General features: G+C 55.5%; 8 protein-coding genes across 8 annotated transcripts; 5 read left to right on the forward strand and 3 right to left on the reverse strand.

The window, feature by feature from the left end:
- On the forward strand, positions 1-2439 carry PG985_004981 (uncharacterized protein; the record flags this gene model as incomplete). The annotated part of the gene is made up of 3 exons (XM_066824750.1): positions 1-265; positions 369-581; positions 638-2439. 3 exons carry the CDS (start codon positions 1-3, stop codon positions 2437-2439), a joined length of 2280 nt encoding a protein of 759 aa, XP_066687910.1.
- Positions 2440-6002: 3563 nt separating this feature from the next.
- Positions 6003-7843, forward strand: PG985_004982 (uncharacterized protein; the record flags this gene model as incomplete). Its single annotated transcript, XM_066824751.1, has 4 exons — positions 6003-6129; positions 6186-7424; positions 7496-7591; positions 7665-7843. The coding sequence occupies 4 exons, from the start codon at positions 6003-6005 to the stop codon at positions 7841-7843; spliced, it is 1641 nt and encodes a 546-aa protein (XP_066687911.1).
- A 907-nt stretch (positions 7844-8750) lies between these two features.
- On the reverse strand, positions 8751-9891 carry PG985_004983 (uncharacterized protein; the record flags this gene model as incomplete). The annotated part of the gene is made up of 2 exons (XM_066824752.1): positions 8751-9354; positions 9458-9891. 2 exons carry the CDS (start codon positions 9889-9891, stop codon positions 8751-8753), a joined length of 1038 nt encoding a protein of 345 aa, XP_066687912.1.
- A 3418-nt stretch (positions 9892-13309) lies between these two features.
- Positions 13310-14893, forward strand: PG985_004984 (uncharacterized protein; the record flags this gene model as incomplete). Its single annotated transcript, XM_066824753.1, has 3 exons — positions 13310-13890; positions 13949-14021; positions 14078-14893. The coding sequence occupies 3 exons, from the start codon at positions 13310-13312 to the stop codon at positions 14891-14893; spliced, it is 1470 nt and encodes a 489-aa protein (XP_066687913.1).
- A 1176-nt stretch (positions 14894-16069) lies between these two features.
- PG985_004985 (uncharacterized protein) lies at positions 16070-17825 on the forward strand (the record flags this gene model as incomplete). The annotated part of the gene is made up of 4 exons (XM_066824754.1): positions 16070-16077; positions 16229-16802; positions 16860-16937; positions 16980-17825. The coding sequence occupies 4 exons, from the start codon at positions 16070-16072 to the stop codon at positions 17823-17825; spliced, it is 1506 nt and encodes a 501-aa protein (XP_066687914.1).
- A 1473-nt stretch (positions 17826-19298) lies between these two features.
- On the forward strand, positions 19299-20083 carry PG985_004986 (acyl-CoA N-acyltransferase; the record flags this gene model as incomplete). The annotated part of the gene is made up of 2 exons (XM_066824755.1): positions 19299-19749; positions 19830-20083. The coding sequence occupies 2 exons, from the start codon at positions 19299-19301 to the stop codon at positions 20081-20083; spliced, it is 705 nt and encodes a 234-aa protein (XP_066687915.1).
- Positions 20084-20193: 110 nt separating this feature from the next.
- Positions 20194-21605, reverse strand: PG985_004987 (uncharacterized protein; the record flags this gene model as incomplete). Its single annotated transcript, XM_066824756.1, has 2 exons — positions 20194-21339; positions 21501-21605. 2 exons carry the CDS (start codon positions 21603-21605, stop codon positions 20194-20196), a joined length of 1251 nt encoding a protein of 416 aa, XP_066687916.1.
- Positions 21606-22263: 658 nt separating this feature from the next.
- PG985_004988 (uncharacterized protein) lies at positions 22264-24852 on the reverse strand (the record flags this gene model as incomplete). The annotated part of the gene is made up of 4 exons (XM_066824757.1): positions 24780-24852; positions 24593-24661; positions 22413-24512; positions 22264-22348 (listed from the first exon to the last, which is right to left on the reverse strand). The coding sequence occupies exons 1-4, from the start codon at positions 24803-24805 to the stop codon at positions 22264-22266; spliced, it is 2280 nt and encodes a 759-aa protein (XP_066687917.1). The 5' UTR covers positions 24806-24852.
- Between the last annotated feature and the right edge of the window lie 199 nt (positions 24853-25051).

Genomic DNA, 25051 nt, shown 5'->3' on the forward strand with positions numbered 1-25051 from the left:
ATGACTTCCATCGAATCCGAGTCCGTGGCAACGATACTGTGTACCAGCAAACAGACCCGGTTCAATATCGCGACACCAAACTACCGTGAGCTCGATGTCGAGGGTCTGAACATTGTCGTTACATCTGGAGCCCACTCGGCTGCCAAGGGGAAAGTGAAGTCGAAGGTCAAATCGGAGGGAACAGAGATACTCAACAATGCCAAGCTCAGGCTGAAGGCGGGCCAGCGATACGCTCTTCTCGGGCGGAACGGCACGGGGAAGTCAAGTAAGTGTTTCGTTTGGTTTTCGTCCCTTGGGTCTATGTCACTAGACACTAGTCGTATGCGTATATACAGGTGTGCAATGGCTGACAAGAATGCTGTATATAGCACTCCTGAAAGCAATTGCTGAAAAACTCATCCCTGGGATCCCCGAAGAGACGAGGGTTGCCATCTTGCAGCAGACGGAAGCCAGCGATTCCGAGGCGGAGGGGATGCTACCAGATATCTCATCACCCCGTAACAAGAATGAAGATCGTTCGGTAATCGAAGAGGTTATAGAGAGGGCCACGGCAAGAAGTGAAGTGCAGAGAGAGATTGAAAGTGAGTATAGTGCCCAGCATCCGGTATACTACCAACGGAATGTTAACTATACTCAGTCCTGGCAAATGCCATTGGCAGCCCTAACCCTTGCGGTTCTCTTCGCGGGCTGCGTCAGCTTCGGTATCAACGTCTGCAGAGAGAGCTATTTCTCAAGGACAAGGATGCTCGGCTCAGGAGTGGAGCTCGAGGACTGCAAGCCCGAAAGGCCCTGATATCGAAGGAGAAGGAGGTGGCAGCCATGCAAGCGCAATGCGACCAGCCCGACGAGGAGATCCCGTCCGAGATACTCGCCAAAGAGACGAGTGAAGCAGCTGACTTGCTGGCGGAGCTGGAGCTTCAAGTTGAGCCCACGAGGACCTCCGAGACCGAACGTCGTGCGAAACAGATCCTGAGCGGCCTCGGCTTCTCCGAAGAGTATAAGCAAAAACCCGTGTCGAGTCTCTCCGGAGGATGGAAAATGCGAACTGCGTTGGCCGCAGTATTGCTCCAGGATACCGACATACTAATTCTGGATGAACCGACAAACTTCCTAGACCTGCTCGGTATCATGTGGTTGCAGAACCATCTCGCCTCGCTGGCTGAGGGAGATGATGCTCCGACACTTATCATAGTATCCCACGACCGTGACTTCATCTCACTCTGTACCGACATCCTCATCATAAAGGACAAGGACCTCACGTACTTCCACGGGGACCTTCCTGTGTATGAAGCCAGCCGGGCCGAGAAGAGAATCCACATGCTCAAAGTGAAAGAAGCGAAGGAAAAACAAAAAGAGCACGTGGAGAAGACGATTGCGCGCAACATGAAAGAAGGCCGCGCGAAAGACGACCAGAACAAGATTCGTCAGGCCAAGTCGCGACAGAAGAAGCTTGACGACCGCTGGGGCCTTGAGACCAACAGTCAGGGTGGCCGCTTCAAGCTGAATCGGGACCTGGTCGGTTATCACTTCTCCAGCCGGGCCGAAGTTGAGGTCGAAGAAGAGGACCGACCGGTCAGCCTGTCGCTCCCCGCTACGACAGACTTACGCTTCCCAGGCCCCTTACTCTCCCTAGAACAAGTCTCATTCCGGTACAAGTCATCATCAAGTAAGAAGGCCCAAACTGCCGCTGCACCTTCATCCTTTGCCCTCGGTGGCATTACCCTATCCGTCCACATGGGTGACCGTATCGGCATCGTCGGCCTGAACGGCAGCGGCAAGTCCACCCTCGTCAAGCTCCTCGTCGAAGAGAGCAAGCCCACATCGGGAACCATCACGACCCACCCCCGGCTCAAGCTGGGCTACTACTCGCAGCACGCCGTCGACGACCTCCGAAGCCTAGGAGCGGACTCCGCGGTCGAGGGACCTGAGCCGCCCCTGACCGCGTTCTCGCTGCTGACCAGGGAAGTCGCCGGCGCGCTCGATGAGGGCGCCGTGCGCGGACTCCTGGGCTCGCTGGGCCTACCGGGCCGCCTCGCCTCGGACGTGCCGCTGCGCAAGCTCTCGGGCGGGCAGCTCGTGCGGCTGCAGCTGGCGCGGCTCCTCTGGCGGCGACCCCACTGCCTCGTGCTCGACGAGGTCACGACTCACCTCGACTACGAAACGGTGGCCGCGCTGCGGGACGCGCTGCGCGACTGGGAGGGCGCCGTGGTGCTGGTGAGCCACGACCGGTGGTTCATGCGCGGCGTGGTGGAGGGGCTCGTCGATGACGGTGAGAACGTCGACGCTGACTCCGGGCTCGAGGACGACGAGGACGAGGGGCGTCCGCGGCGCCGGGTGGTGTATCGGCTGCGGGCGGGCCAGATGACGGAGCTCAAGGGCGGGGTGGGCGAGTTTGAGGAGGGCGTCGGCAAGAGGGTGCGGAAGATGATGAACACTTGACTTTGCCATACCTAGCTTCTAGATTGTTGATGTGAATGAGACACCCAAATTTGCGGCTGTTTCGTTTAAAAATAGATCGCCAGTAAGACAGGTTAAGGTCACGACGGTAGAGAGCGGAATATAAAGCCATTTTGCGAGACAAGAATGGGAGAAAAGGGGGGCATGTGCAAACTTACAGTCAGCCCTACTCCCGGCATCGACGACTGTGCATATATTGTATGTTTGACACCCATATAATATAATACGCTAAAAATCCATGAATTTTTCAATCAAATGTTTTGCATAAATGTTGGGTTGGCGTCTTTATACAGGGCAAAACAACATGCACAGGGAAGACAAGATTCGGGACTGCATGTGCAGCATGGCGAACGATCAGCGAGTACAAAGAGGAGAAAATTCTTGTGTCAAGGGTAACGAAAACAGTGGACTTGAGGTTGCCGCGTGTCTCACTCCCGGCTGGTTGGACCCGGGCGATGAGCGTCGCATCCCATGCCATGTGTGGAAGAAGTAACGTATCTGGGATTTCATGTCCGGGTAGCTGGACTACCCGTCCTATCGATCAGATGAGTCTCTGGTCATGGGCTACCGGGGGGCTGGCGCGCTACTGCAGAGCGCGTGGGACCCAGGAGAAGCTGCTTGGAGAGATAGTATGGTGTGTAACTCGTCGTAGTCGTGTTGTAGGTAACCTGCCAGTATAGGTGAGCAGTTTTCCAGAACGAAGCGACTTGTTCACCTGGGGAGCAAGTCACCTGGTCTATTCAATGCCAACCCACACCGCATTGGCCCTGATATGCATACCTACAGAGTCGTAGACACAGCTGAAGTTTTTAGTTGGATCATGACTTACTTAGATCACGGAGCGGAGTGGCGCTAAGCTAAGGACTGCGGGTGGCAGCCGAGGCTGAAGGCATGCAAAGCTTCGCTGTCTGAAAAGAAAACAATACGCCAGATTAGCGTTCGCTCCCTCATCTTCTTCACCTTCCAATACGGGCTGGCGGCAGGCAAATTAGAAAGCGAGACCCGAGTTGACAATACGTGGGCACTGATCAAAGTTTTCACCGAGGACTTGGCCTCACCCCCTTCCAATCCACACAAGTCGTCCAAGCCAGGTGATGGAGTAGTTGGTTGTGGATTGTTTCCCGATGCTCTGGAAGATGCTGCAACCAACAAAAAGCATGTGCTCGGTTATAAAGGCAATACAGGCCACAGAATATGTGATTAGTTACCGTGAAGGGGTGCCATGCGTTGTTGGCGTCTCGGCGCTTACAACGCTTTTGGCAGATACGGCCGGCCCACCGTTGAAGTTGGGGTTGGTTGCTGGTGCTGGTGTTAATCTTCGAGCCACCATCGATCCATGCCAAGAGGGTCGTACATCGTCAGGTGCGCAGACCCTGAGACCCGACCAGAAATCCCGACGGCGGGCCAAATAGCCAGATACGTGCGTGTGGTGCGGACACCGACGATGACAGGAAGGATGGGGACTCCGGGGAAGAGATTGAGATGGGGAAGTGGAGAGGAGCTATACATAGCACTGTGCACTACGGCCTGCAAGTGAAGCCTAGACTTGCGAGCGGGCTGCTGAAAGCAGACAGCTGGCTGACATATTGCTCAGTAAACATGCAAAAACGTAGGCTAGGGGTGTCCTCATGTCGTCTGGCTCGATCTTCCATTCGGGCCGACCTGAGGATCTGGCCCCATTTCTCCAGCTGCTAGCAACCCGGGGACCTGGGGAAGGGAGGGGAGCCGGGGTATGTAGACCCGCCATTCAACGTTCCATATCGGCTGAAAACATTTGGATAGCATTGCGCACCTGAGCAGAAGTTCTTTTTTTCTTAAGCATAGACGTGGCTATAGCCGACACACGCCATTCGGTTCGTCCACGCTAGCAAAAGCCACCCGAAGCAATGGTTGCTGCATGTGACGACTGTGGATGGATTCAAGGGCCGCCAGTCTCAGCCAGTGCGGATGTACGTACGTACATGCATAAATTGGGCGAGAAGAAAAATTCTAACCCGACCGGCCTTTCTTCTTCGGCCGTCTTCTGGTGCTGTAATGCTTCGAGCCGTCTGCGGGAGCCGTTGCAGGCTAGTGACCATGTACCTCCATGGGAATAGGAAGGCCCTTGGCGACTACCTAGGTAAGGGGAAGAACGGAGGACGAAATTGCACAGACGAATTTCCCATCTCACGGAGTTTACCCCCACCAATCTTATAGGCGACGAGGGGTATGCGTCCGAAAGGGCTCGGATACTCCAATAGTGTGGCATAAGCTCACGTGCGGCCGGCTTGCTGTAACGTCGCCTCTGGAAGGCCGGGACGAGATTGGATACTTCCCAAAACCAAGATCCTCCAAGCCGAGCTAGAGTCGATGAGGATATATCTCCTCTGACACTTAAGCGCTTAACTTGCTTCAAAATGAGGGGAGCCCGGCCAACGCCCATGCGTGTACGGAGTATGCGTGGGTGTGTGCAGTTGTCTCCCAGCCCAGCGCCACGGATCCTTCTACTAGCTTGCTTGTATAGCGCCATGCGAGAGTGTATGTTTCCCAGACGGGATGCAACAACCCTTCCCCCAAAAGTCCAGGGGACTCTCATGATTGGTCAGGATCGACTCTGCACTCTGGGGTCCCCTGTTCCGACGTGTGGGAAGGTTGGCCATTCAGGCATCCCGTCTCGTAATATGTGTTGACCAAATACAGCAATTTCCAGAGCTGCGCAGGTATACACCCGTTCCATGCATTCATATACGGAGGTACCACGACAGTGAAACATTTTCATGCTTGGCTCGAAAACGAAGTCGATAAGTGCTGAGTCCTTCAGAAACACCCCCGACTGTTCGTTTGACAACCGTGCCAACGTTTGGTGGGCGGCTGAAAGACAACGGTAGGACCCGTTGGCAATGAACCCCATCAGCTCTCTCGACTTTCCAGGCCTCTCTAGATTTCCCCTTCCAAGTCCTACCCCGGTTCCCGCTCTTTAGCATCCTGTCTGGCTGGTTACAAGTCACCTGCAGCTGTCTGGGCGTCCCGCCACTCTCCGGAATGGAGCAGTATTATTTGTACCAAGATCAGGAAAAGGCCCTTTTCTATACCCCCTTGCCTGTCTGTCATTGTCATGCCCCCCTTGCTGGAGCTAGAGACGCACAGCATGATGACCCTGCCGTTACGGTAGGGTTCTACAGTGGCGTTCCGAGTCTAGAATGCCCTCCCGAGCCAGGGGGCTCTCCTCCCCGGAGAAAGTCGAGCTAGTAGCAAAGCAGGCTGCATAGCTGACTGGCCAGGTTGCGCACGAGTGACTTCCCCAGACATTTTCAAACTAAGCCCCATCCATGCATCATGTATTGCAAACCAGCGACGCGGTTTTGCGTATATAGTGTCATGCCTGCCTCTCCCCGATCGTTTCTGAACCCTTCTCCCGCATGCTCATCTCCTTGCTCAAGTACGTCGGTTGGGCCTGATCGTTAGCTGGAAGCTGCTTTGGCTGTTCAACATACTACTCACTTGCCTCTCTCTTTCTCAGCCCACCTACGCATATCTATCTTATTCGAAGAAGAGAATCAGTAGCAATGGCGGGTGGTGTCGTTCTTACCGGCACGGCTGATGTCGGTCGTGTCGAGGCCCCTGTGACCTGGAAGGCCTACCTGATCTGCGCCTTTGCTGCCTTTGGTGGTATCTTTTTTGGTTACGACACCGGTAAGTCGCCAATATTCCCAGCCAACCCGAGCTTGGTATTGACGGAAATCTTACAGGTTGGATGTCTGGCGTCATGGCCATGCCGTACTTCATCAAACTCTACACGGGCATGGACTACGATTATGTCAACAAGGTGCCCATTGGCGTGTCCAAAGACGATTTCCACCTCTCTTCGTCGATGCAGTCCCTCTTCACGAGTATTCTTTCTTGCGGTACCTTCTTCGGCGCCCTGATGGGTGGTGATATTGCCGACTTCATTGGCCGCCGCCCTACTATCATTATGGGCTGCGCAGTCTTCTGTGTCGGCTGCACCCTGCAAATTGCCAGTACCAACCAGGAGGTTATGTTTGTTTTTGGCCGCCTGATTGCTGGTGCCGGCGTTGGTTTCATCTCGGCCGTCGTTATCCTGTACATGTCCGAGATCGCCCCCAAGAAGGTCCGCGGCGCTATGGTCTCTGGTTACCAGTTCTGCATTACCATCGGCATCCTCGTCGCATCTTGCGTCGTCTACGGAACCCAGGAGTACAACAACACCGGCTCCTATCGTATTCCCATCGGTATCCAGTACCTCTGGGCCATCGTTCTTGCGGCTGGTCTCTTCTATCTGCCCGAATCTCCTCGTTACTTTGTCCGCAAGGGAGAGATCGAGAAGGCAGCCAAGGCCCTGGCCTTTGTGCGTGGCCAGCCGGTCGACTCCGTCTTCGTGAAGGACGAGCTCGCCGAGATTGTCGCCAACAACGAGCACGAGATGCTGGTGATCCCCCAGACCAGCTACATCGGATCTTGGCTGGCTTGCTTCAAGGGCTCGCTCTCCGCCGGCAACAGTCCTCTGCGTCGCACCCTGCTCGGCACCGGTATGCAGATGTTCCAGCAGCTGACGGGTATCAACTTCGTTTTCTACTTCGGAACGCCCTTCTTCACCCAGCTGGGTACCATCGACAACCCCTTCCTGATCTCCATGATCACCACGCTGGTCAACGTCTTGTCTACTCCCATTTCTTTCTACGCCATAGAGAAGTTTGGTCGCCGTGCTCTGCTGATCTACGGCGCCTGCTCCATGATTGTTTGCCAATTCATTGTTGCCATAATCGGTGTCACCGCTGGAAAGGATGTGAGCAACACGAGCGCCACGGCTGCCATGATCGCCTTCATCTGCTTGAACATCTCCTCGTTCGCCATCACCTGGGGACCAACTGCCTGGGTCATTGTGGGAGAAGCCTTCCCGCTGCCCATCCGGTCTCGTGGTGTTGGTCTTTCCACTGCCTCCAACTGGCTGTGGAACACCATTATTGCCGGTGAGTCTTGCGAGCTCGAACCCCTGGCCATGTCGGGAACTCCCTGAATGCTGACATGCAAACCCATCTAGTCATCACTCCTTACCTGGTTGGAAAGGACAAGGCCGACCTGGGACCCAAGGTTTTCTTCCTCTGGGGCGCCCTCTGCTGCAGTAGCTTGGTGTTTGGTAAGTACAGTTCCATTCTGAGCATGTTCTCCTACATAAAGGTGGCAAATCTTCTAACTTTTGTCGGAAACAGCTTACTTCCTCGTCCCCGAGCTGAGCGGCCTTTCCCTCGAGCAAACCGATATGTGCATGGCCGAGGTCAGCCCGCGAAAGTCGGCCGCCTGGAAGCCCAGCCACACCTTCGCCGCCGAGATGGGCAACGTCGACGAGAAGCCCGGTGCCAACACGACTGTCAAGGAGGAGAGTGTCTGATAAAATGTGTATTCTTACACTACACACATCAAGCCGTTCTCTCCTCCCCTCCCCCCCCCTTTTTCTGTTAAGGCGATTTGGCGGTGGCTCCACACGCCTGAGGCGGTGGTAGCGGCGGCCAGTCTGAGTGGCGGTGCCCTTTCATTTTCTTGCGTCCCGAAGATACCAATATTCCTCTATCCTGCAATCGTTTCCATTTACGTACCAAACAGCTACGTGTATATCTAATTAGCACATAAAACAATATGAATGGCTCATTTCGCCCTAAGCCGGGCGATGATTCCCAATCGATGACATAAGTGATGCCCGTAAGGAGTAAATGGTGATAATGATATGGCTGTGTACGTTGTTGGGTTATTGCCTGTTTGCGGCTGGGGTGATACGAATTCCTTGCATGATGCAGGTTCCTGACAACCCCTGATTCGGTCTAATTTTGGTCGCTGCACTACGAAATACCAGTTACCCGGGTTGTTTGCTTGATCGAATCAACTGATCATATCGAGCTAAATGGGGCCGGATTGCATCAACGAAGGCAAACAAGCACTGCTGGCTGGAACCTTCAACCCCCATGTTCGCTTCGCGTGAGTACTTGACTTGCATATACAGCAGACGGCGATTATTTTGCTAGAAGAGGCTAGTACTGAACTTCTGCTGATGTATGTATCATTCATTTGCGAGAGAATGTGAGGAGAGACTATTGAAGTAAAGTTTTGCTGAAGAGCAGTGTGAGTGATGTACCTAATTCAAAAACCACGACCGATAAACTCCGGACCGATAGATACCGCCCTAAACATTTACAACCTATCCAAGAAATGGAATAACCCCCCGTGCATTAATATGGCATATCAAAGTGATTGCACCCATTGATTAGCTGATCCTTGCGAGCGCCGTCGTGCGTCTAGGCTTCCTACTTCCTCTTGTTGATATTGCACCTCTTCAGGCACTGCTCGACCCCGAGCGCGACGTTCTTGGAGATGGCCCCGCGCAGCTTGTCGACGTCGGCGCCGTCGATGGAGCCGCCAAACACGTCGGCCACGGCGGCGTTGCCGGCGCCAAAGAGCTCCTGGGCGACCTGGCCCGTGCCGAAGTCCTCGGCGCCCAGGGCGGCGACGAAGGTGGCGTTGCCGCAGCCCGGGTTGAACTGGGAGTGGACGGCGCCCTGGAAGAAGATGGTGGCGTCGAACTGGTTCAACGTGTTGAGGATCTCGCGCGGGGTGCTGCCGTCGGCGGCGTTGTTGACGCCGTTCTCGGGCACCATGGAGCTCACGATGGTGCCCTCGGTCACGACGGCCAGCTCGGCGGCCCGCGGGTGCACGTGCGGCGTGTTGAAGCCGCAGGGGCCCAGGAACACCACGGCCATGCCCAGGCCCGTGCCCGTCAGCGCGGGGAAGGTCTTGCGGTTGGCCGGGACCACCTCGCCGCCCTTGCCGGGCCCGCCCGTGCGCTGGTCTTCGAAGCTGAACTTGAAGTCCTCATTCTTGGTCAGGACGTTGTTGATGGCGTCGGCGCGGCTGTATGGAACGAGCAAACAGTTAGTAAGCGGGTATTTTTGCATTGGTAAAGAAAAAGGGGATCGGGGGAGATGGCGCAAAGGGGAGAGGAGGGACTTCTTACGTATCCGATAGTAGGATCTGTTGGGTCTTGGAAAGACCCGTAAGGCCGCCAGGTGTTTCGCCGTCGGCGGGCTTCGAGGAGAGCCCTGACTGGTCTGTAGGCTTCGAGGCAGGACCGGACTGGGTCTCCATGTACGTCGCGTAGCCGGAGCTCGAAGGAGCAGGCTCATCCGTGATGCGGGATGTCTGGGCATACGTGACGGTTGGCTTGTACACGAGGCTCGTGGTATCGGCAGTTCCACCCGTGCCAATAGGCCCGTTATTGGGATAGCTCTGATGCCACCCCTCGGTTCCGGTGTTCATGGGAGGTTGACTGCTGGAAGTCGTCGTGTAATTATAGGAGACGGCACCCGTGCCATAGGCTTGTGGCACTGCGAGAACAGCAGGGCTGGAAGCCAAGACGGCTAGGGCAGCGCTTGATACTGTGAACTGCATATTGTTGGCTGAGTCTTGTTATATTGGGCTTTCCGTTTATCGAAGAAAGGTAGGAGCGGTAAACAGTGGTGAAGCAAACAAGACAAGAATAAGTACTCAAGGAGACCGGAAGATGTGACAAAGGAGATATAAGAAAACGAGAAAAAGAAACAGGTATGAATATAATATGAATAGCTCGTAGGATTCAGGATGAGGATGCAGGACCGAGAGAATAATTTGATTTTACTTGCGGAGACCAGGGGCTTATTATACACGATACAAGCAGACCAACTTCATACGATGATCCTTCTCACTTACAGATCCAAGTGGTCTCGTTGCCGTCAGTAAGCAACGTCTACTCCATATCACGACTTACGTTGAAAAGATGGCTATGAGTGGCCGGATAGGTTCTGCTCCGAGGAGGGTAGTTGAAGCCATCACCGCGAAGCCGAAGGGCTTAGCAATGTTCCCAGCCCGCGCTAATACCGGCAGTCGTATATGGCCGTTAGATCCTAGATGACGAATGCTGAGGTAGGCTATTTGATAGCTGAAGCTCTTCTCAAGAAAGAGTAGTATGGGGAACTTCCAGATCAGCTCAGCAATTAGCACTGGGGCAGTGTTGGCAAGAGGCATCTTAGACGACGAAAATAGACCCCCCTCCCCCTCAGCCGCAGCCGTCGCAGCCAATCAGCGCAGAGCTAGCGCCTAAGGCGGCCGTGTAGGTAGACTTTGACTACGGGTCTTTTTACCCAAACATGCTCAATCAAGATGGGTTTTCTCACGACTGACAAGTAGTCGGGCGGCGCAGATGCTTGATCATCAGCAGCCATCTGGCTCGATGCCAGCTGACGAATTAAGCAAAACCCCATTCTCACCATACATATTATCATCGTGTTGAGAGCTCCTTCCTCGTTACTTGATGCTGTTCTCGGGGATAGGTAATACGCCACCCGCACCCGAATCGCCCATGTAGTTATCGCTTGAGTCTCCAGTTAGCTGGCGAGCTCTCTGTTGCCAACATTTGTTTCCGGCATGTAAATATTGCGCAATCGGGCTCCAAGCTGCGCGTGGTCTAGACCCTTGGTGCAGGTCAGCGCTTGTTGTCCGGCGAGCGAGGATCTGGAGAAACCGAGTGGCAGCGTCCGGTAAGGATCCCAGCCGATCGTAGTTCACCACCCGATGGAGCCATGCGCACCAATGGCCCGCACGGTGGCGTTTGGTGCTGCTAATTATGATGCTATCCCGTGACTTTAAGGACGACTCATTGCTTTCTAAAACCTACAGTACGTACCGAGATTCCTTAACACCTTTTAGATCCCGTAACTCAAAATGCTCTGTGTTTGTTAGCAAAAACACCTAGTGCGGTGGCGAGGGTGTTAAGGAATCTCGGTACGTACTGTAAGAAAAGAAATTTGTCATTCTCAATCATGATCCGGGCACTACTACAGAGGTACTGTACTAATTGGACTCCAGATTCCCGGCCACTTATCTTATCTACAGCCCTAGAGACTGGGAAAGGCAAGCCCCCAAGAAAAAGACAGCCCAACATGAGATATTAGATCGACTCTATCGATTGCGGTTCTAGCAAGCTAGTAGGTAGCACGTTGCAAGCCGTTGCGGATTACTCATTTTAGCAGCAAATCACTCATGCATGTGCTATACCAGGCCAATGGTGTTATAGACCGGGTATAAAACTATAGTCGCACCACGGCCATGACAACCCATTTCGACGTTGCTGGCATTATTTAACTGAACACGCTCTCAACAACCAATTGTCCAATTGTCCTGTGCAATTTGAGATTTGTGGCATATTACATATCCAGTATAAGGAGTGGGCTGGGTGGTGAGCCCGTAATTGAAGGGCCGGTTGCCGGTTGTGAAGAATGGATTACATGCATGCAATGTCGCACACCGACCGACTGCACAGAAGACTGCACAGGCCAATTTCCCTCGGTGAACCGATGATTGCGCGAAAACACACATTTGCTTCCATCCCAGTCAGTCGAAAATCCCATCTTCTGATTTTGACATTCCCCGCTGTTACACACGGCTGTCAGTTATGAAACGGTAGAAGCTCGTGCCATATACTGTACTGTACCATGGATTTCATAAGGCACATCAAACACCATGGAATCCCATGCATGCTACGCGCTATCTTTCGTGCTACCAGTTAGTCTGCAACCTGTCGAATTGAGCAATATCAAATTTAGCGGACACAACATTGGAACGAAGGAAGGAAGGAAGAATATGTAGACATCTCCCCCACCGTTCACCGTTGTCTGTCAGCCAGCCAGACTGTTCGATATTTTGATTACATAGCGGCCCTGGATTTGATCGACCGTCGATCAAATGCCTGGACGAGAAGAAGCACGGGTTTCCCACTCCGGTTGTTGCCAGGTTGCCTTCACCAAGACGCGAAAGAAAAGGTCGAGAAGAGAGAGAATATGCAGGGCAATGCAATGCAATCCACGAAAAGCATCGGCGCTAAGAATAAGGCTAATCCGGTGACAGTGCTTGCCCCCGGTCCTACTTCTGCTACCCCTACCTACCAGTGCCTACTGTACCTCGCCAATGCTCACCCACAGCGAACCCATGTCATCTCATTTCGATTAGCACTCCATCATCTGCTTCACGTCATCCCATTGGCCCATCTGCAAGGCACAAAATTCTATCGGCCCAATCCCCGAACGACGCCCCGTCGAATGCACACTTGATGGAAGGGGAAACGGGCCAGTGGACGGGGCTATTGGCTCAAGCCCGCCAATCGCCAATAACACCACCCGCCATCGCAGGCCTCTTTCTGCTCTGGCTCTGGCTCGTGGGCCGTGGACCATGGATCGCGCGCATGGGACCCAGTCCAATCCATAATGCGAGCAGGCATCTGGCTGTCAAGCGAAGCTCCCAGTCTGCTCACAGGGCTCAGGGCTGCCCGTTCCCTCGCCCACCATCCACTGAAGTTGGGGCCATGGGCGCCCCTAATCTACTGGCGACTCCCCATGAGACGATCGAGTCGAGTCGCAAAGACTCCTCTTTCCCACTCCTTGCCTCCGCGCGCGACCGCTTCACGTCTCTTGCTGCTTGCAAACTCCTCACCGTCGCTCTCTACTCTCCTTTTTTATGCAGATATTCTGCAGCCGTTCTTTATACTAGTGACACTTGTCGCGCCCACATTCGTTTTTTTCTGCTGGCTAGGTTCTCCTCGTTCGATACCGAGCCGGCTTATTAACACGATCACTTCCCCGGAGATCATATTCGCCGGAACTTTTCATCTCACTCAAGTCTCGACGATCCCGTTGATCACTCGCTTTAGGTCTTCGCTTGTCGCGTTAGGTCCTTGACCTCGGTGCTTGAAGCGTCCAAAAAGCATCACTCACTTTTGTGGAGATTAGACTATCCTCTCCCCGGACGACTGACTGGCTTGCGAATACCAACCAGCGACATGAAGCTCTCCGCACTGCAGGCGGCCCTCGGGTCTGCGACACTTCTGCTGGCCGACCCGACCCTGGCCACTTCGGCGCACAAGCATAAGCATCTGGCGCGACGAAATGACCACAGCCATCTTCACAGCAGAAGCGCCGTCGCCCACCTGGAGGATCGAGGTCTTGCTTGCAAATTCCCGTCTGGTGATGGACTCGTTGCCGTGACGCCGGGCTCGATGAATGGCGGTTGGGCTCTGAGTCCCGACCAAGTCTGCTTCCCTGGAAGATATTGCCCATATGCCTGCCCACCGGGCGAGATGATGGCACAGTGGAAGCCCGACTCGACTTATGCCACTACCGATAGGATGGCTGGTGGCCTGCATTGTGGTCTCGATGGTAAAGTCTCCAAGCCTTTTAGCGATAAGCCGTACTGTATCAAGGGTACCGGCAACGTCAAGGTTGTGAACAAGTGTGGTAAAGTCACCTCGTTCTGCCAAACTGTGCTGCCTGGCTTGGAGGACATGATCATCCCCAACGATATTATGGATGAGCAGACTATCGCCGTCCCAGATACCAAATACTGGGACTCTACCGCTGCCCAGTAAGTTGTCTCACAAAAGAACACTATATCCTCGACGTATTCTAACGGGTTGCTCTAGTTACTACATCAACGAGCCTGGCGTGTCGTCGAGTGAAGGCTGCATTTGGGGCGACGACTCCAAGCCTATGGGCGTGAGTTATGAAAACCTGTCAAGTAAACCGATCAATACTAATATTTCTGTTATTAGAACTGGGCCTTCTATGTTGCTGGCACGAACACTGATCATACCGGAAGCACATTCGTCAAGCTCGGAATGAACCCTATCTATGAAGCCTCTTCGCTGGCTGGCAAGAAGCCTACTTTTGGCATGGAAATCAAGTGCGACAGCGGTGACTGCGAGGGATTGCCCTGCCGCGTTGACGGCAGCGGTGTCACTAGCAGTGACAAGTCCAACGGGGCTGGTGGCTCGGCATTCTGTGTAGCAACCGTGCCCCAGGGAGGTTCAGCTAGCATTGTCGTCTTCAACCTCGACGGGTCATCTGGCGGCGATGACAAGCCGGAGACAACATCGTCGGCCACTCCCACGTCCACGCCCAGCCCTACCTCTACCCCCTCGCCTACCTCAACTCCCAGCTCGACCACGACGACGCCAACGACGACCAGCACAACTCCCACGTCAACCTCTACCTCTACGACCTCGACGACCTCGAGCACACCTACCCCGTCCTCAACAACCTCAACACCTACGCCATCAAGCTCAACCGACGCCAAGAGCTCCACTGCGACCACGAGCAGTGACAAGCCTATCATATCTCTGATGGCCTTTGGTGGTGTCTTCCAGGAGAACGGAACGGCCTCGGCCTCGGCCACGGCATCCTACACCTGGACACCGTCTTCTTCGGCCACCCCAACTGCTGTTGAGACCAGCGGCGACAACGGCGAATCAGCAGCTGGATCGGCAGCTCCTACAGAGTCCGCCAAGAACGAGAGTGCTGGCCCTCAGGGTAGCAGTGCCGTCGTGGGCTTAGTTATTGCCGTTTTCGCCGCTGCCTGCATCTTGTAGGGGGCGACGGATACCTAAATAGGGGCCGGCGGCACAATCTTCTTGGGCGTGTACAAATTTGACTTCTGTCAGGCAGCCAGCCATACACTGTACCTGGTCCTTCGAATTCCTTTCATCTTCACAGACCTCGCAAGAGGTCGTTTTCTTCCACATACTACTTACGCTGTGCCGCCACCCCTTCGGCGCATCCCTCCGCCGGGCATTTTCTGCTTCCGTATATACCGCAGCTTGGGGTTTCTACTCTGCTGCCGTGCTTTTCGCCTGCGATCTACCATCAATATTGTCTATTGTTTAAATGCTATTCCGATCGCGCTCCGCGATCCGCGCATTGCTTTTTGCACATGTTTTACCTTTCGCAAATCATTATGTGGCCTGCGCTCATATTTTCTTTCGATTCGGCACTATACCCTTTTTATTTTTCTACGATTGATGCAGTTGGGTGGCTTGGAGCGTTGACAATTTCGTTTGATGGATGAAGTGGTTGTTCTACGAGGGGGCTGGTTGTCTTCAAACCCCCGGGGTAGTGATTTGGTGGGCGGCCAGAGTGGCCTATGAGCCGCGTTCCTAGGGGTCCCTTGTGGGAACGAGGTCTCTTTATATTCTGCAGGGGCAACGCAATCTACGTGTTTCGGAAAATATGATTGGAGTGGAAGAGAAGAAGAAGGCTCTTCGAACGATCCGATGATATGATCTTTTATGACTGGTTATGGGGGAAGGGGAAGGCACCATGAAGCCTAGCTGATGACGGTGTCTTGAGGCACAGGGGGAAGCTTTTAGGATACATACATAGTCTAATCACTTCGAGTGTCCAGTGTGGTCAGGAGAGAGACTCTTCGTCACCCACACTTGACAGATACACATATATCATACTTGATTTGAACGAGAAACAAGCGGTAGCAAGTGAGTGAACCATGGATGGATTGTCATCGTTTCGTAATACATTCTTACGTGTATAGCTTATCACCACCTTTGTCGATGTCGGAGAGCACTGCATGGTAAAAGTCGCTCGACTCATAGTCAACAGTATAGGGTGTGAATATTCTTAATAGTACTTGATTTCTTTCTTTATATATACCTGGGTTCCACGTACGTTTCTTGACATGAGTAAGCCAGCGCATTTGTAACCCTTATATCAATAGGAATAGAAACCCGCGAAAACAATGAAACAAATTTACAATGGCTGCGTAGCTAGAAACATCTTGGAAACAAAAGCTCGTGACTGGCGCATAGGAAAAGTGTGAGGCGAGATATGAGCGGAATCACGTCAAGTCTACACGAATGGGTCGGCGAGGCCCTTTACGGGCGTGTCGCCCATTGATATGCCCTCGTCAGCAGGCTTTTCGTCATCATTCGACGTTCCACTGGCCTCTTGGCTGGCCTGTTTCTCGGCCTCTTGCTGGGCCTTCTTCCTGGCTTGTTGCTCGTTGTAACCCTTCATCCAGTCAACCACCGCATTCTGCCAGTTGATGAGCCTGTCCACATTCTCCATGATGGACTTTTCCACGTGGCGCGTCTCGGCGTTCTTAACCCGGATGAGCCACTCCCAAAGCCATGGAGGAAGGGCCTCCAGCTCGCGCGACCACGACGTGTAGGTGCGGGTCGACACGTCGGACTTGGCGTCGTCGAGCTCGTGCAGCGGCGGCACGCGGGCGGTCCAGTAGGCGAGGATGTCGCTGACGCGGGCCCAGTTGGGGGCCGAGACCTCGGCGCTGCGCCCGCCCCCCTCGCCGAGGACCAGCGCGTCGCCGTCCTCCTGCTTCGCGAAGCCCGGGACCACGAAGTGGGTCAGCATGCGCTGGGCGTCGGTGGAGGTGATCTGGACGCCCCGGCCCGACGGCAGGTTCGTGAACCATTCCAGGGTCGACTTGAGGCTGCGGGCCCGCTTGACGTCCTGGACGAAGTTGTCGAGGTGCTGCCGGGCCAGGGCGGCGCTCATGTTGTCGCGGACCTGGACGCGGTTGAGTAGGGGGAAGAAGCCGGCCAGGATCAGGGGCGCGATGTAGAAGGCCTTGCCGCCGCCGTTGTTGTTCTTGGCGTTGCTGTCGTAGGTCGGGATCCAGTCAGGGCGGAGTTGCTGTAGCTCCAGCATGCAGGTCTCGACCCGGGCCAGGCGCGTCTCGAAGTCGGCGTGGCAGCCGGCGTCGGGCGACTTGAGGATGCGGTTGAGGTCCCACATCAGGTAGTTGTACATGTCGCAGCAGGGCTGGGAATTGGGGCTGCAGCGCTCGTGGGGCACCTTCTCCCACTTGCAGGGCGGCATGGCCGTGGAGGCCTGGTCCTGCAGGTGCTTGAGGTTGCCGAAGCGCATCTTGGCGGTGCTGGCGCCCATCTCGACAAACTTCTGGACGACGCCCCAGCGGCCGTGGATGACGGCGAACCAGAGCGGCGGCGGGTAGAGGCTGTCGCCGTGGGCGCCGGGGTCGTCGGCCCCGTGCACGCGCTTGCCCCAGCAGCCGTCGATGGCCTCCTTGTGGACGGCCACGTAGTCCTGCATCATGCGCACGACCAGCTCGTCGCTGTAGCCGCCGTGCGAGATGGCGTGGTAGATGGGCAGGGCGCGGTCGCCGGCCTTCTGGGCCTCGGTGCCGCCCTTCTGGAACAGGAGCTCCTCGCGGGCGTCCCACTTGTGGTCGTTGCCCTTGCGCTCGTTGAAGCTGATCCGGGTCGAGGCGTCCAGCAGCTTGCGGCGGACGCGGTCCGGGACCGTGGTGCCCTCGGGGACCGTGCCCTTGATGGCCTGCTCGAGCAGCGGGTCGTCGGCCGAGGTGAAGACGTTCTTGTTCTTCTTGGCTCGCTTCTTCTTGGCCGTCTTCGACTCCGCCCCACCAGCGGTTTGTTGTCGCTTGGCATCAGGCTGTCCTGCGTTGTCACCGGCTTTGCGCTTCGTACCTGGCGGCTTCGAGGTCATCGTCACACTCAGGGTTCTAGATGAAGGACCCATGGCAGATGCAGTCATGTATTTAGTTCCCGGTGTGGACTTGTTGGATGGGGGCTGGAAAGTAATGACCTGTCCACCTTTGGACGGCTGGAACTTGACGACCTGTCCGCCCTGGTTTTGCTGACCCTTCTTGTTTTGCTGGCCGCCCTTGTTTTGCTGCTGACCGTTCTTGTTCTGCTGACCGTTCTTGTTCTGCTGGCCATTCTTGTTCTGCTGGCCCTTCTTCGCACCGTCCTGAGCAGAGACCGTAGTAGAGGTGACAACACCTGTCTTGGCGTCCTTGGTGAAGCGGACCCTCTTCTTGATAGGCTTCTCCCCGTCCGACTGCGCGGCGAGATCAATAACTCCCTCTCCGTCAGACTCCGCGGAGACTTCAAGTTCTCGCTTTGGGGGCATCGTGAATGGATGAGTTGACACTCAAGAAAATAGACGTGTGATAAAGTAGGCTTGGAAGTACTGAAAGGCTGGGATGAATCGTTCTTAGCTGCGATTGCGGTGATGAGAAAACGAGGTGAATATAGAATTGGGAGAGAGATGGGGATATATACTCAGGCGGTGATCCGTCGATACGCAGTATCTAGTGGTATATTATCCTTTATCTCTTTGTTCTTAACATGTCCTCTTTCGTCAACAGAACAATATCATTATGGAACTAGCGTCATTGTATCAAGCCTTTGGGTAACTCGTAGCAAGCGCTTCAACCAGGAGTTGCGAACAAAGACATCGTTCGTCTGTTTTGTAAAAGTCACATCTCTTTATTCACGGCCCCTTCAAGCCGCACCATTAACCAAAAATACAGAAGATCAAAACCTGAATACCCGGGATTTGGCGGCGAGTTGACCAGGAGGACGCCCGTTGCCCCGGCAAGTAAACCATCCACTCGTTCATCGTCTATGTCTTTCACTTTTTGATCCTTAAGAGGGATAGATTCGACAGAGGGCGAGCACAAGACATTATGAATCAGAATTGTATGGAAGGCTAGGCAAGAGGCATGTGTTATTGGTGTTGTATATCCTCGCCTCCAGAACCAGCTTTCTGGTGGTGGTTGGGATGTCCTCATCGCGTTATGGACCAAGTATGGAGATTATCATGGCCTACGCTCCATCTCCATCGCCAAGAGTTGTGCAGTATGCAATGGAGCGGATTCGGTATACCTGGGGTAACAACATGACTCACGGGATCGCCAAATCGGAGACAACCCGCTCATCGGCGGAGGGCGCACGCTACGCCCTATGGGTGGATATCATGTCTCTAAGTTTTCCTCATGCATGGCTCACCTATGAGTCTGCTTCCTCAAATATATCTGCTCATTTTTGGATTGCTTTCTCGCGGCAGGCAATTGCTCAACCTACTCCTCTTTCATTCACAAACCCGGCGACACGCCAGCCAATTAGCTGCCTACCTTGCATGCGCTCTCCCTCCCAAACGCTACGCAACCTCAGCATATCCTCGAACCTTCTCCCCAACATGATCCTCCCCTTCAACCCGCTGGCCTCGCTGCCCGCGCAATTCACCATGGCGCGGTGCACGCCGGCCGACGTGCCGCAGCTGTGGGAGGTCTACCGCGACGCGTGCCAGGGGACCCGGTTCTGCTACTTCTGGCCGGCGTCGCTGGCGGCCATGGGGCGGTGGTCGGACCTGCGGTTCCGCAAGCGCTTCCAGGACCCCACGGACCAGCAGTTCAAGGTGGTCGATACCGAGACGGGGCGGATTGCAGGGTTTGCCCGCTGGATGGTGCCCGCGGCCCTGGATGAGGCCTTGCGCGAAGGGTTCCGTACTTACGGCGAGGTTGAGAGCGGACTGCCGGAGGGGATTGAGGTCCCTGAGATGGCCGAGGGGGCACCGGCAGAGGCCTGGCGGAGCTTCTTCGAGCCTGTTAAGGCTTCAGCCGCGAAGTGGGATTCTACGCATAAGCTGAGTCAGTCTTGAGCCAGCCCGTGACACCTCCCCACTGGGGATTGAATTTGATGTGTGTGCTGACCAGGATTCAACATATAGATTTATCCATCTTATGTGTTCATCCGTCCTACCAGGGCCGTGGGCTCTCCACGGCCCTGCTCAGGCCCCTGCTGGACCTGGCAGACCAGCATGGCGTCACGGCGTACCTGGAGGCATTGGAAAATGCCATACCGGTATACAAGAAGCTGGGCTTCGAGAAGGTGGACGAGTTAGTCTACGACGAGAGCAAGACGGGGCATGAAGGGGTGCGCCGGATCGAGATAATGCTGCGGGAGCCGAGAATAACGAGCTAGACGGCCAATGCTAAAAAGCCACGAAAAATAGAGAGAACAAGATTGCGTAATATGTAGTGCAGTATTGTCTATAATAGATGGTATATATATATATTCATATCGAAAAAACTTTATTGGTTCTTCTCATTCCCGTACAGCAGACCCCCAACCATCTCAGCAATGGCCAGGGAGCTGGTCAGGCCGGGACTCTCCATGCCCAGCAGGTTGACCCAGCCCTCGAACCCCTCCTCCTTCTTGACGTAGAAATCGATAAAGCCCTTGCCCTGCCCCACAGCGCTGGCCTTGCCCAGCTTGGGCCGGATGCCCGCGTAGTCGGGCACGAGCGCCGACCCGTCCACGCTGGGCAGGTACTGCCGGATGGCGTCGAGGGCCTCGGGCAGGCGGGCCGAGTTGACCTCGAGCTGCGACGGGTCGTCCACCCACTCGACGTCCGGCCCGAACCGCAGGCGGCCCGCCATGTCGAGCGTCAGGTGGGTACCAAGCCCGCCCGCCCCCGGCATGGTGACGGGGTAGATGAGCCGATCCACCCGGGGCGCGCCTCCGCCGCTGTAGGAGAAGTAGTTGCCCTTGGCGTAGTAGAGCTGCATCTGCCGCTCCGGCGGCGCAATCAGGTTGTGCACGTCGACGGCGCCGAGCCCGGCGCAGTTGACGAGGGTCTCGGTCTCGATGGTGGATTCCTCGCCCGTGGCCGCGTCGCGCACCGTGAGGCGCCACCCGCCGGCGCCCTTGTCGCCGAGGGGCTCCACGGCCACGACGGCGCTGTTGAGGGCCGTCTCGCCGCCGGCCTCCTCGAAGTGGCCCTGCAGCGCCACCATGAGGGCGTGCGAGTCGACGATGCCGCTGGTGGGGCTATCGAGGGCCCCCGCCGCGGCGCGGACGTTGGGCTCCTCGCGCGCCTGCTCGTCGGCGCCGACCCAGCGCGTCGGCACGCCGATGACGTCGCGGCAGAAGGCGTGGGTGCCCTCGAGGATCTCGCGCTGCGCCGCGTCCTGGGCCACGATCCACTTGCCCGTGCGCCGGTGCGGCACGGCGTGGCGGCCGCAGAAGTCGTACAGGAGCTCCTTGCCGCGCAGGCAGAGGCGCGTCTTGAGCGAGCCGGCGCCGTAGTAGATGCCGGCGTGGATCACCTCGGAGTTGCGCGAGCTCGTCTCGGTGCCGACCTGGGCGTGGCGCTCCAGGAGCAGCGTGCTGGCGTCCGGCCGCGTCGTCGCCAGGTGCCGCGCCGTCGCCAGGCCGATGACTCCGCCGCCTACCACCTGCGGAAAAGGTTAGTCACGGATTGATTGTTTTGGCACACGGCACAGAAAGCGGATAATGGGCTGCGTGGGCTGGCGGGCAATTCCTTGGCCGCATCACCGTGGCAGTATTCCCTTTTTCTTTTTCCGTAGTTGGGGGAATATGAAGGAGGAAAACTCACGACATGGGTAAAATCAGCTCGAGCAGCGGCTGTGCTCGAAAACAGACGAGACCGGCTCTTGGTAGAAGCTGAAAGTCCTTGGCGGCCCAAAGCCCTTACAAACATTTTCATAATAATATGCCGAGAGGCTTCCCAACGGGAGAGGGAAAAAATAGTTTAAGAGGATCCACGAGCGCCCATCGTCGCATAAACTAAGTATGGTAGAGAACCATTAATAGTGGAATCGACTAATGACTTAAAACAAAACCACATCCGCCACCTCGAGATAGACATATCATTCCCTTAATTATAGTCAATCGCGCTGTTGGGCGTACAATACTCGGATATTTGGACTACAGAATATTTACAGCTACTACTCAATACTTTATGATTCACTAACAACAGAGCAACCGCTCTTGAGAACGCACTGTACAGCACAGCACAGCACAGTACAGCGTAGCTCTACTCAACTCGACTCGACTCAGTACAGCACACACCGCTCGGCATCATCTTCCGTGCCCTCGAAAATGCAGAAAAGGAAGCCTGTTGAAAACACAGGAGCCCGACTTTTTGAATGTCAAAATGGTAGTGTGCATCGAGAATTCCGTCTGCCTGGTCAACAATAATCAATGGTATACCTCTCTCAGCAACGACAAAAAAACAAGAACCGCCGTCTTTGCCTCCGAAAACCCCCAACCGTAACACCGAACCAGAATGCTGAGAAACACCCAAAACGCCAAATCAAGCAACTTTCGATTTCCCCCCAAATGTACAGCACTCTTGATCAACGAAGGCTTATGTGTGGGAAATACTTGCGGCCCTGCAGGTTCACCCGGAATTCGTAGATACCGTCTTCAGTAGCCACCCATCTGTAATATACTGCGTCAGTAACGGGGGCTATGCGTATACAAGTGCGGTTTGTAGCAAACTTACAGGATTTGACCATCCTCACTCCAGGTAAGGCCCGCCGTGTCGTCGGGATACTGAGGGTGATCGCGCGTGTTAAGCCTGCGGTAGTTCTGCCGCGATGCGAATCCCGATAGATCGTCGTTCCAGACGTCACTAATGACAGGTATCCCGCGCCGCGCCCGATTAAGCGTTTCTGTTCTGGCCGTACTGTCATTGGCAACATTACTGTCGCCTCCGCTAATGTTGTAGAGCGCCTCGAGGTCCGCCCAACCCGATGTGAGCCTGCCCCACGGCGTGGGCGAGTCCCTCGAGAGGGACACGCCAAAGTCGGCACCGGAAGACACTTGTGGCCTAGATGCGGATGTAGATGCGGCTGGCGTCGAGTCGGTGTTCTGGGATAGACCCTGCATAGCCGATCCACGTCTCCGCGGCGTAGGCGCACGCCTCTCGCGGTCCTGCTGGTCCGACATGGAGGGAGGAACGACCAAGCGGTTGGGGTCGCGAGCTTCGCGGGTGCTGCGTTCACGCTCCAGAATGCGGGTGAGCGTCTCTCGCTGTTGTCTCAGCATGTGAGCAATTTCTCTATAAGTTTGCAGGGCTGTCCGTTCGGTATCCCGGTCCGTTGGACGAAGGGTCGACTGCGGCGGAGTCATTGAACTGGATAGTGATGGTGCACTTACACGCTCGGCCCAGACTGACGACCGCCAGGCCGCACTTCCTCTTTGAACATGCTGTCCCGCTTGATCTCGTGCCTCTCGTGCTTCCCGCGCCTCTCTTGCCTCACGACGGCGCCGGTCATTCTGGACGGCTTCTAGTATGGCCGTCTCCTCTTGAGTGAACGGGTGGTTTAGTCTGTCAGCCGTGTCTGATGGCTCGGGATTGGGGAGCGGTCTGGGCGAGCCAGTCCGACCCAAAAGATTGGAGAGATGAGACGAGCTGCCGCCCGCAGTGGTTGCGTTGCGCTCACTGCGATGGTCAAGAAGACGGGGGTCTATGGTGCTCCTATCATTCAGAGGCAAGTGCTCCACCCCTTCAAGCGTGTCTAGAACAATAACCTGTCTTTGGGTGAAGTTGGACCGGGCGTCTGCCACCCCGATCCGACCCCGATGCTCCGTCCAAGCCAATAAGTCAAACGGCCCAGGACAGAAGGCCATGTCTCTTACAGCGCCGTTCTCCTGCGGGAAACGAGAAGAATAGAACCAGGTGATCAGAGGGTCCATTTTGGCCTCCAAAATAGCGGCGACGTTGAATACGGAAATGGTTCCGTATTGCGTACCTACCGCGAGATACCGGCCCGAGGCAGAAAAGCAAACCGAAAAGCTGCCTCGGCAGTCACTGGGGCTCTGTTTCTTCTGGTCCTTCAGCCGTATCCTCGGCAACGGTTTCCACTCGGCACGATCTCCCGCCTTGCCTCTCTTCACGACCTTGCGTGCGTGAATGTAGAGGTACGGGTCATCACTAATGGCAGCTAGTAGTGTCCCGTCGGGAGAAAGAACGCCGCGGTTGACACAGTCCGGGTACTCGAGCTCATCAAGATATTCACAGTCCTGCAGGCCGACCAGAGTGATGGTCTTGTCGTTGTTCGCAAGAACCGCCACGGGCGTCCCGTAGTTTTGCATTCGCGGCAGGGGCGGCGTTACTGTCGGCTTCGGAGGCTGCCATATAGTGATGCAGTTGACACGCTCGGTTCCGAACTTCTTACTTAGGTATGTCCACGACCTCCCAGGGCCATTCAGCCGGCGCTCCAGCATATTGAACATGTCTCTGCTGAACTGCGTAAGAGAGGGGTCGCCCCCGAGTGGCGCCTCGTGCGGGCTGAGATGCGCCCGAAACTCATTGGCCAATGCTGCCTCGTCTGCGCCGGAACCGCTCGCGCCGCCGGTCTCGAGACCCTCCTCCGTTTGTCCGATGTCCCGGATGATAGCGAACTCGCCGTTCTCCCCACCGCAACAGATCCAGCCGTTCTTGGCCACCATACACCTAGGATGGAAGTTGAGAACTTTCACCGTCTCCGTCTCTCGCGTTCGGGTATCGAGGCGCATGATGTGGGTGCTCATCATTCCGGTCGGATAGTAGAGTACATCGTTTCCCTCGGCGCTAATTACGGATCGGAGTTGCCAGTGTCTAGAGGATGCCGATTTGTTAGTCGTCTCCAAAGCCTGGGGGGCGCAGTCCTTCTCTTCGGTTCTGTCGCGCGTACGTACATGGGTGATATTTGGGTGCGGTAGTGTTTGCGCCCCTTCTTGAGAATCAGATTCTCGGTTGGCCAACAGCTGTAGAAGTTGTCAGTCAGTCGAACCGGACGCAGATACAACTTTAGCCAGCAAAAAAGGAGGGCGATCGGGTGGTAGCAGCAGCAGCAGCAGCAGCAGCAGCAGGGGCAGTACTAACCTGGCCGCTTCGTCCGGGACGAGCATGACGCCGACTGATGGCAGAAATCAATCAAATGCTGAAGCATTTATCGACAGCCCAGAAGTTGTCTCGAGCAGTTGTGTTCGGAGTCGGGGCGATCGGGGCGAAATAAAGGCTTTGCAGGACCGTGCGATGGGATCGATCCGGACAAAGGAGGAGCGGCGCAAGCTTTCGGGATCGATGTGTTAGGAAGGTGGCGTGGTAGGCGTGGTGCGCTGCCCTTTGAGAGGTCCGATAGAGGTCGCTCGACT

Source organism: Apiospora marii (genome assembly GCF_038362585.1).
Source record: "Apiospora marii strain CBS 49790 chromosome Unknown utg000003l_segment0_segment0, whole genome shotgun sequence".
Lineage (NCBI taxonomy): Eukaryota > Fungi > Ascomycota > Sordariomycetes > Amphisphaeriales > Apiosporaceae > Apiospora > Apiospora marii.